The 11203-nt window shown below is 38.5% G+C and overlaps 1 protein-coding gene across 3 annotated transcripts in view; it reads left to right on the top strand.

Annotated features, from left to right (window-relative positions):
- The first annotated feature begins 5692 nt into the window (after positions 1-5692).
- LOC116049938 (CD2-associated protein) overlaps positions 5693-11203 on the top strand; it is a 97263-nt gene continuing 91752 nt past the window's right edge. The window contains exon 1 of one of the 3 annotated variants that reach the window (XM_036004940.1): positions 5693-6119. In XM_036004940.1, the coding sequence (XP_035860833.1) occupies positions 6116-6119 (4 nt within the window). In that variant the 5' untranslated portion in view covers positions 5693-6115. The remainder of the gene's footprint in view (positions 6120-11203) is intronic. The other 2 variants (XM_036004941.1, XM_031299983.2) reach the window with 2 other exon arrangements.

The following is an 11203-nucleotide window of genomic DNA, read 5'->3' as shown; positions in this document are numbered from 1 at the left end:
GCTCTAGATTACACAGTAAGCCATATTACATTGAGCGACAGGTGTTTTTTGAAACCTGTTTCACAAGAGTAGAATTTATAAATCCACCGACTGAATGCGTAAGTAGCCTAAATATATACCTGACCACTGCTCTGAATTGAAATCGTCATAATCAAACCATTCAAGGATTAGGCTACTAATCATTTGCACAAATGAACAGTTGTACTCTTTGCCTTAAAAGTAAGCAGAAGATAATGTTACTCAGGAAATTTACCATGAAGATCAATTTTCTTCAGTGCAATTTGATGCGTAAATATCTTGTTTCTCCCTCTCTCTCATGTGCTAAAATATAAATTTCCTGAGTCATATTAACTTCCACTGCTCGCTTTTAAAGTGTACAACTATTCGTTTTTGCGAATGACAAGTGACTCATTGAATGCTTTCAGTTAAGAGCAGTAGTTAGTAAATCATTCAGTCGGTCATATTATCTGCCACACTTTTTCTCACGTGTTTTTTTTTTTTCACAGAGGCAGAGTTTCCTTCTTTACATATTATATGCTTTGCTTCCTCGTAGGCCAATATATGAACATAGAAAAGAAAGACACTGAAGAAATTGAACTCTAAAATCTAGAAACTATAAAGAGAATTAAGTGATAAATTCCATGCACACTGTAAACATGAATGTAACAGTGTATTAATCAGTTATTTCCCCCCAGCAAAATATAAGGTCAAAAACCATTGGGGTGTCCACTCCCTGTTGTCACATGAATGTACAGTAGTCTACACTATATAGTTACTGGTCCAGTGAACTAAGGTTGTAATTTGGGAGGATTGTACAATTAGAATAGGTTTTTATAATTGTACAATCCTCCCAAATTATGGTCCAAAATACAATGCACATGGAAGAGGAACAAACATGATCCTTTATTGTTAAAGAATACACAAAACGGAATCAACTAAAATAATTTAAGGTGCATTGGTCCACTATAGAAACTATACAGCACTTTATATAGTGCCCTTAGTAACTGACTTCATTTAAGACACATTTGCAACTTTATCAGCCTTTTCTAATTATCTCAACAACTGCCATAATATAGTCATCAAACTTCTAACAACAATATGAACAGCAGTCTTCATTCAGCAATATAACAGTAACAATGACTGTCACAAGAATAATTATAAAAAAGAATGGTCACAACTTTAAATAATTGCTTTACAGTGCTTAACTGAACAGCAATGTTGTATTTTAATGCAGGCTGATAACAATAGGGTAAAACCACTGCTGAGTGAACAGAAAAGGCCCCAGGATTAATAAATCCTGGCTGTTAGCCTGGTTGGGACCAGGCTAGCAGAATACAATCACTGTTGGGCACAACATACATGTATGGTGCCCTTTCTCAAAGTATCCTTAATAATAGCTTTTCAGAAACAGTTGCAGCTGAGCCATGTATAAAAGCTAATATTTCCTCAGAAGTCGCATTGAAAGAACTAGAACTAGAACTGTAGATTTGTACTAGTTATAAGGAAAATACGAATTAGGCCTACTGCTCTACTTAAACCCAAATAAATAGGCTTTCCTAGTCATTAATCGTTAATTAACAGTACGCAGTCAATTGGAATTAATTCTTTGGAGGTGAACCAGTTGTACATGATGTACTGGTAGTTTTTATTGGATATTTTGTGTAATTGTGAAATGAAGTGTAACATAATGTTCATATTGTCGGGAAAATAGCGAGACTTGGACCCAAAATGCAGAGTTGAGGAATTTATTGAACAGAAAACTTAAAACAAAAAGTGTCAAGAGGTAGGCAGGCAGGCACACACGAAAACAATCCAGAAGACACGAAGGCAAGGAAGCAAGACAAGACAACAAAACCCGACGCAAGACAATACGCTAGACACTGAACCCAAGACAATGAACTGACCCGAGACAAAGACAGCCCAAAGACTAAATACACAAGGTAACGAGGTTCAAACAAGGGACAGGTGACACGAGGGCTCAGGAACAGGTGGAACACATCAGGGCGGGGCAGACAATCAGACAGGAGGGAAAACACAAGGCAGGAAGTAAAAGAAGACAAAACAGGGGAGAGAGAGAGAAAGTACAGAACAAAACAGGAAAAACTACAACAGAAACTCACAATCGTGACACATGTATGTTGAATTTTATGTTTGCCTGTAGACAAATTTCACATTTTTCCATGTGACATGCTGTGCTCGAACTAAATGACTGCGGGATAGTTTAGCAATTAATTTGAATTAGTTAATTTGAAGAAGAATGAATTAGGAAGTGTACCGATTGAACACTGTCTCTGTTTTCCCCAAATCTAGTATCAATTTAGTTCTTTCCAGCAAACTTCTAGGAAATCATAACTCTGAAATTACAGACCCATAAAATAAAGTGTATACTTGATGCCAACTTGACTAGAAAATCATTCACATTCACTCTCTGTTGGTGCACTGAGTAATGACTAATCTATACATTTCTATCTTTAATTAGCTAAGTGTATTGATTAAATAAAGACTTCTAAATAAAGGCATGCTAACCCCCAATTTCCACCAACTGCGGAACAGTTGCGGATCCGCTCCGGAACGGCGGCGGAGGTTTCAATAGGTTTCCATTAAAGTCAATGTGTGTATTTTCACTGACTGCGGAATGGCTGCGTTCCGACTCCATCCCAGCTTCAGCGATCCGCAGAGCTTCTATTTTTGCTGGACGCCGGAGAGCTCCGCAGCAATTCAGCACAGGGCAGATAGTGCGGGACAGGAAGTCGAGCACAGAAGCAAAATAAAACATCCGGTTAATTTTCAAAATAAAATACACCGTGCTCACGGTGGATCATATTTCCCTGCACTACACCTTGAAAACGTCATAATGGGCGGAGACAGGCCTGAAGTCGGAATGGAAACAAACTGTTGTTGGTTTTGTGGTTCTGTTTATAGAAACTACATCCCGTTATATTGCGCGATCATACGTGAATTCGCAAGATATCGTGGGTCCTCATGACTTCAGCTGTCAGTCATGGCCGCAACCGTTCCGCAACAAATCCGGACCTGGTAGGTATTGAAGGACGGAGCCGACACGCAGCGGAGCCGATCTGTAGCCGTTCCGCAGTTGGTGGAAATCCACAGTTAGTAGATCTCAAAACTTTGGGAATAAATGCTAAAATTTGGACAACAAATGGGCTGCTAAAACAGAAAACCCCAGATGTAAATGAAGACTGTTGTTCCCATAATCCACTGGGACAGCTAGGCTTCCACTGCATGGCATTCATACTGGCTAACAATGACACATGCTCTGTGTGCGTGTGGTACAACACATTTGCTTAGAATTTGTGTGTATGTTGATTTTTGAAAGGTTGTTGACACTTTGCTTAAATGGATCCTGTCAGGATGAATTGGCCCTCAACCACTTCCTTTTTTCACAGTTCATTCTCTGGTGTTGGAAAGAGAAGCTGGATAATTGACAGCGGGAACTGTGCTACTGTGCAGCGGTGCTTTTTTATGTAACAGTAGAACAGGCGTCATCACAGTTGCAACCCAGGCTATTTTTATCTAAGGGATTTACAAATTTAATGTGAAAATCAAAATCCTATAGTGTGGAAAACAGAAATCAATACATAGAAATAAGAATTTCTTGAACAAAAAGAGACTTATAGCCTAGAATTCTAGACGCACCCTAGCGGCAGCAAATGTAATTTGCAACAAGGGTCAGTCTAGCAACTCTCAGTTGGCTTGCGAGCTGGAAAAAACAAATTCTGGTCAGGCCAATCACATCGTGTATAGAGTCGGTGGGCGGGCTTAACATAAGGATGGCAGAGTTGCGACGGTTCCGCGTGAATTCCCTGCTACTTGAAAACAAAGAAGATGGCTGCTGCTGCTGGCGAACAGCGGTCTTTCGAATCGGCTTTAGCCGCGACTCTGGAAGAAGAGTTAAGCACTGAAGTCATTCTAAAAAAAAGGAAGATGTGTTCGGAGTTTTGCCGACCGGATACGGCAAAAGTTTAATCTATCAACTAGCGTTGCTCTGGTTGGCTGTGAGGGCAGAGGAAATCTGAAAGACAACCGTTTATCCCGCCCCTCAGATTGAGCCCTGCCAATGGTGAGTTCCTAGACCCAACATCTTGATGTGGGTCTGGCTTGTCAGGCTAAGAGACTTAACACAAACAAAGTGATTAAGGGCACTGACAATGTCACCATTATAGTACAACATATTGTTTATTAGTGCACAGGATTTGAAGATAACTTCTGATGTTATTTTTACCCGTGTAAAAAGAATGTATCAGAATCATTTACCCCTGTTTAAAAGCAAATATTTTTTTAATTTTTCAGGCTTAGGTGTATGCTTGTTTTTTGTATTAGTTTGTCTACTGACTTTCTTTCTCAGCAGTCACATTGTTTTGGGTGTGGTGTAAATGAAGTGAAGTAAATAGCATGCTTTCACCATAGCGTGTATAAAATAGGTTGTCACTTAGCAGACAGGGAAGATCCTATTCTATGATCCTATCTGGAAATGGATTTAACAGAAACACAGAGAGGGAGAAATCAAGAGGGGGAATTAGAAGACTGGGGTGAAGGACATTTTGCATCCTTTTCAGTGTAAACTTGTTACTGAAATAACTCAACACTGTTGTGGAGCCAGAATACTGGGAGATTTAACTGAGTGGTATAGCAGCTTTAATTCTCACCCTGACCAACAAACCACAGGGACTCACACTACTCTCAGACCTCATTACACTTACAATATACAAACCTGCATGGACTCTGCTGTCTTTTGATTCTAGTTACAAATTGTTTTTTCTGCTCTTACAGTATATTACACTATACACTACTATATAATAGTATTCTCTTCCATTTGTATTTGCTTTATAGTATTGTAATATAACTATATTGTGTGTGTATATATTACATAAACTGCACATATATTATATATAACATTATATAATTCAGGTATTATTATGCAAAGCCTGTTGTACAACTTATTCATATGCTTAAACTATATACTGTATGTATATAGTTCACACATGGCTGCCGAAGTTGGACTACTGGACTTTTTCACAAACATTTGCACAAATCAGACATATAGCCTAAGGTATTGCAATGTATATTATGTAGCTTCTAAAAATTGTGATCTCTTATTTTATTTTGTTGATTTCATTCAAATATATCCGTTACCTGTTTTCTTATCTTTCAGATTGTCTGTGCTGCTGTAATGTGAATTCCCCCTCTGGGATCAATAAAGCCTTAATATAAAATCGTATATATTATTTCTTATTTTGGTGCACCGTGCACTTTAAATGTATCTTGAATTTCATTGTGTGGAGTTTTTTTGTTTGTTAACTTTTCATTTCTGCATGTTACTGGTAACACATGAAAGCTCAAATGAAGTCATTCTATTTTTTTGTTGTTGTTGTTTTTTTATCAACTGACTTGAATATATTCTCCTCAAGCAACACAAACCAACCTTGGCACTCTCGTCTGGACAGTAGCAGTCTCCAGTCAATCATGCAGTGTCATCCAAGATAAAGACTTATGGGTAATTACTAATTAGGCCATTATCAGTTCCTCAAACCCGAATGACCGGTGGTTCAGTTAAAAAAAAAAAAAAATGTCACAGTAGTTGTGAGGAGCTATAGTGAGTGAATTAAGTCTCGCTCGCACACACGCACACGTACAGTAGTTACTGTACCTGCTGAGTGGGCCAATAATACAAGGGGGGATCAACATTCCATTAACATTCCTCTCGCGGGACTGTCCTGTTTGAAACATCGCGAAGTTTCCTGCTATTTAGTATTTTGGTGGCAGCAGCAAGCAACCAGCAGCAACAACCCGTGGAGACAAGTCCAAGAAAGGTGGAGACTCCTGGTTAACTTCCTGCACAATAATCTTGAAGCACCACCAAGAGAGAACTGGGGACGCTGCTGCTGAGGCTGCTTCTGCTGCTGCTGCTGCTGCTGCTGGGGCTGCTGCTGGGGAAAGGACGAATGGATATACCGCTCACTTTAATAGTTTTTCGGCAGTGAATCGACTAAAAACACTTTGTTGTTGATTATACACCTACTTGGCTGGAAGCAAGCTAGCAGTGGGGCTGTAAGAGATTCCAAACATTTGATAGCGAGGCGGTGCGAAGACAGGAATGGGTGAGTTTTCCATGATGTGGCGCTTATGTTGTCTTTAGCCTAACGTTATATGTTAACTGTTCCTTCTTTTCGACTTAATATACAAAGCAAGTCGAACACACGTAAGGCATTCAACCAAATGTCAGTGACATAAATCATGCTATCAGCTTTTGCCAGCAGGGAGTTAAAGTTAGCAAGCCTGTTAGCTAGCTTGTTAGCCTAGCCAAATAGCTGTCTGGTTAACTGGATAACGCCACCTCCATCCTTGGATTTGGCTGCATGTCTAGCTAATGTTAACATGAGCTAACGTTACGTCAAAGCTGATGTCAACATGGTAACTTTAGCTAGTTGATTGAAATTCCCAGTTTATTCTCGTCTGGCTGTGCTCTGTTATCCAGAATTAGGACTAAATGTGTCGAACAAACTCCACAGACAGTAAATTCCAGACATTAAATTAGCTTCTTTTGATACTAACGTTATAGGTTAACTTCCCCTTTTGTAATTTGCTTTAGTTCTGATGTAAGTGTGTAATACGTCAATTTTATTGTACACACAGTGTGTCTTGACATTCTTTCCGTGACACTGACAGTTTTACTGTAAATTCCCATACTCAAATGTATGTAATGCTTTGCTTGTCTCTTCTTAACACTGGACTGAACCCACCAAGGTTCTCTTTGATGTGAACCCATGAACCCCATCCATTAACATAACAACAGGGTATTAAAATGGCCTGATTCTCAATGTGATGGATGTAAACTAAACTTCCACTGCCAAACTTAAAATGTTGTAGTAACAACTAAAGAGGGTTGTTATTACTAGGGTTGGGTACCGAAACCGGTTCCACTATGGAACCGGTTCCTACGCAACTGGTAGGAATCGGACCCGATTTAGAACGCAAATTTCGGTTCCTCATTTCGGTTCCACTTAATGTGTCGACTGAAATATTTTCCCTCTGTCACTCTGAAACGGACGTAAAAATATCACACTTTCTCTTACCTAGCTACCGTAAATGTAGGCTACTTCATATTTACCCTCTGGGCTCACCAAACGGATGTAAAAACATATTACGGCTACCACATCTATAAAAGAGCCTTTCTTTGTCATTTTTCAGTTTTTCAAGAATCGGTTTAGGAATCGTTTTAAAAGTACCGGTTCGGAATCGTAAAAATCGAAACGATACCCAACCCTAGTTATTACTTGATGCGATATGCACAAGTTAAACAAACTTAACTTTGTCGCAGAGTGTGTTTGTTGTGGTGGTCATGCAGACAGAGTGTAGAGGAAAAACTCTGATCTACGCCTGTCTATAAATTGCAAACGTCTTTACAGTATCATGAAACCAGCCCGCTGCATATCGCTAGATGTGTCTGTGGTTTGTGTGGTTGTGTGCAGTAGGACTTGTTAAAAAAAAAAACTTTGCTATGTTGTAAAACAGGTTTCAGCCTAGCCTTGCTTAGCCTTCAGATGTGTAAGGTTGCAGATGGTGCTTTTGTCATTGTAAGTGAGAGAACTGCTTAAAACAAAATGGCTTTGCATGAACTGTGTTGCTTACACTTAGCAGTAAATACAGTGACACACCACAGTGAGGCTGTAGGCGACATATGAAACTAACACTGCGCTTGATAAGCAAAGAGAATAGCAAAAACACTGCGGGCGGTAATTGGACAACAAGCCGAGGAGTTCTTAAGAATGTGAACTCGCAAGTAAAGCTGATCTCCCTCTTTCTTGAACTCACTAAAATATCTGACAATCACTCCATATGATAATCCAACAAAACAGGCTTCATACCTAGTGTCCACACATAGGACACTAGGTCCACATGTAATGCATTGTTCTTCTCCTTGGTATGCCTTTTACTCAGCTGGCTCATCTCTCGGGATATCTCAGCTGTGTTTGAACATGTCTGAGGTGTGTGTGTGTGTGTGTGTGTGTGTGTGTGTGTGTGTGTGTGTGTGTGTGTGTCAGTCACATTCTGTGTTTGCTTTCTCTGAACTTAGCTTAGGCTACATGGGTCCTGCTACTGGTTGACTAAAATCCACACGAATTTAGCCGTGTTGCATCAAGTGGTTGGAAATACTGATGCTTTGTCTGGTTTGCCCCTCTACCTAATTTTTCAATTTTGTGTTGTGTTTTGTGGTAATTTTTCCCTTTTCTTATTTTGATAGCAATTGGTACAGAGGAGAAAGGAAATGAGGGGGAGAAAGAGCAGGGATAACACGCAAGACAAGAACTGGCGACATTTTGATTGGGCAACATGGACAACTTCTTAAACCCCTAGGCCACCAGTTCCTTGTCTATTTCATTAGCCAAACTTCACTGCAGGTTTCCATCAGACCACCGAAACAAAGACTGGACGTGTGCCAGAATGTCTGATTGAATATTAACCTGGCTGGCCTAAACCAATATTTATCAGCTTGTGGTTCTTGTTTGACTTCCCACTGTAGTTTTAATTTAACCCAATGAAGGTCAGTTTATCTAGTGTGGTTAATCTGCTGTTTGTTTATTTGTAATAACTAGGGCTGCAACTAACGATTATTTTCATTGTTGATTAATCTGTCGATTATTTTCTCGATTAATCGATTAGTTGTTTGATCTATAAAAATGTCAAAACATGGTGAAAAATGTGGATCAGTGTTTCCTAAAGCCTAAGATGACGTCCTCAAATGTCTGGTTTTGTCCAAAACTCAAAGATATTCAGTTTACTGTCACAAAGGAGAGAAGAAACTAGAAGATATTCACATTTAACAAGCTGGAATCAGAGAAATCTTATTTTTTTTTAATAAAAAAATGACTCAAACGATTAATCGATTATCAAAATAGTTGGCGATTAATTTAATAGTTGACAACTAATCGATTAATCGATTCATCGTTGCACCTCTAGTACTAACTTGAACCAACTCTGTTTAAGATAATCTAGTTAAGTGGCCCGTTAGCTCAGTTGGTAGAGCACGGCCGACCAGGCGCACATACATAGAGGTTTATTCCTCGACACAGAAGGTCCAGGGTTCGAGTCCGACCTGTGACGGTTTCCTGCATGTCTTCACTCTCTTTGCATCACAGGTGAAAACAATTGGATATCACAAACTTCTCAAATTGAACGCTGATTAACGAGGCATCATTACTATCGGCCTGTACACCTGAATGAGTGAATTGAAATCCACACACTGTCCTGAAATGTGTGCAGCTGCTCTTTTGTGATAAACTGAATCTTACATGTCACTACAGCTATACTGTAGGGATGCCAGGGTGAGGACATTTTAAACTAGGGACAACACCGGTGTTACTGATTTTGTTGTTCATCAATTCATTTTTATTTCTAAAAAAAGAAAAACAGCGCTGGGCAAGTAATGTAATCGGTGTATGCCCGACCGCTGTGTAACACCGGTAACATTGACTACCCCAGCAAGCCTGCTGTACTGTCCTGAGATCATAATCATTCAACAATATGCATGCATTTTTCACATCTCATCTAAACCTGCTTAAGGTACTGCCAAACTCTGTAGCAGCCAGACATTTCAGAGGATCCAGAATGAGGGAGGATGAAGACAATGAAGGGTCTTTTATTTTAGGCATCTTTACACATTTTATATATATATATAGATATATATCTATATCTATATCTATATCTATATTTATATATATATATATATATATATATGTATGTGTATGTGTGTGTGTGTGTGTGTGTGTGTGTATATATATATATCGATAGATGGATGGATGGATGGATAGATCTATCTATCTATACTGTATATTAGGGGTCAATACTGTTTTTTTCAAGGCCGTTTTTCAAGTAGTTAATGAAACCGATATTTGGAACCGATATGCATTTACAGTGAAAATGAAAATCTTTAAGTCAAAATTAAGATTTTGGAATGTTACAAACTCCCACACAAAACTTTGTTTAAATGCTTCAAGCACTTATTTAATAAATTAGAAACTTTCAACTAGGGCTGGGCACTATAGCGATATATTGACATTGATTTATGAGGCTGGATATCTTCTTAGATTTTGGATATTGTGGTTGTAAGTGTTGTCATTTCTTGGTTTTAAAGGCTACATTACAGTAAAGTGATGCCATTTTCTGAACTTACCAAACTTACTAGTGGTTTATTTTAGAGCTGCAACGATTAATCGATTAGTTGCCAACTCTTAAATTAATCGGCAACTATTTTGATAACCGATTAGTCGGTTTGAGTAATTTTTTAAGACAAAAGTAAAAATTCTTTGATGTCAGCTTGTTAAATGTGAATATGTTCTAGTTTCTTCTCTCCTCTGTGACAGTGAACTGAATATCTTTGAGTTGTGGACAAAATGAGACATTTGAGGACGTCCTCTTGGGCTTTTGGAAAACACTGATCCACATTTTTCACCATTTTCTGGCATTTTAGAGACCGAACAACTAATTGATTAATCGAGAAAAAAAATCAACGGATTAATCGACTATGAAAATAATCTTAGTTGCAGCCCTAGTTTATTTGCCTTTACCCACTTTCTCATTATATCCACATTACTGGTGATTATCAAAACTGTCATTGTGAAAATATTTTGTTAAAGCACCAATAGTCAACCCTACAATATCTCTGCAATATCAACATTGATGCATTTGGTCAAAAACATTGTGATATTTGATTTACTCTACTTTCAACATAATACACAGTAAAAGATAGTCAGATGGTGTTGTGGGCGGGACATTAAGTCAGACTCAGCGGTGAGAGAAACCGAAGCAGAAGGACAGACACAGAGCTGTAGGTGATATACTGCAGGGCTTGACATTAACTTTTTGAGGCACTTGTCCTTTGGACAAGTACATTTACGTTTCACTTGTCCATGCACAAAAGTCACTTGTCTGGGTAAAGATTTATCATTTTATTAAAAAAATTGTGTTTTGCTAATGCAGAATTCATACGGATGAAAGCATCCAAACAACATTAATAAAATTTCATTGAAACGGTAGAAACAAACGTGTCCCAAGGATAGATTTCCCCTTCAACAAGAAAAAAGGATCTTCAGACTCCATAATACAAAGTAATACATTGCACGCCGGTGTGCAGAAGTTAATATATTGAGATTCTAAGTCAATATTTTAAAGTTTTTCATTACTT

This window comes from Sander lucioperca, chromosome 9 (assembly GCF_008315115.2).
Source record: "Sander lucioperca isolate FBNREF2018 chromosome 9, SLUC_FBN_1.2, whole genome shotgun sequence".
NCBI classification, from domain to species: domain Eukaryota; kingdom Metazoa; phylum Chordata; class Actinopteri; order Perciformes; family Percidae; genus Sander; species Sander lucioperca.
The sequence above is the reverse complement of the archived record's forward strand: the minus strand, read 5'-3'. Positions and strand labels throughout refer to the sequence as shown.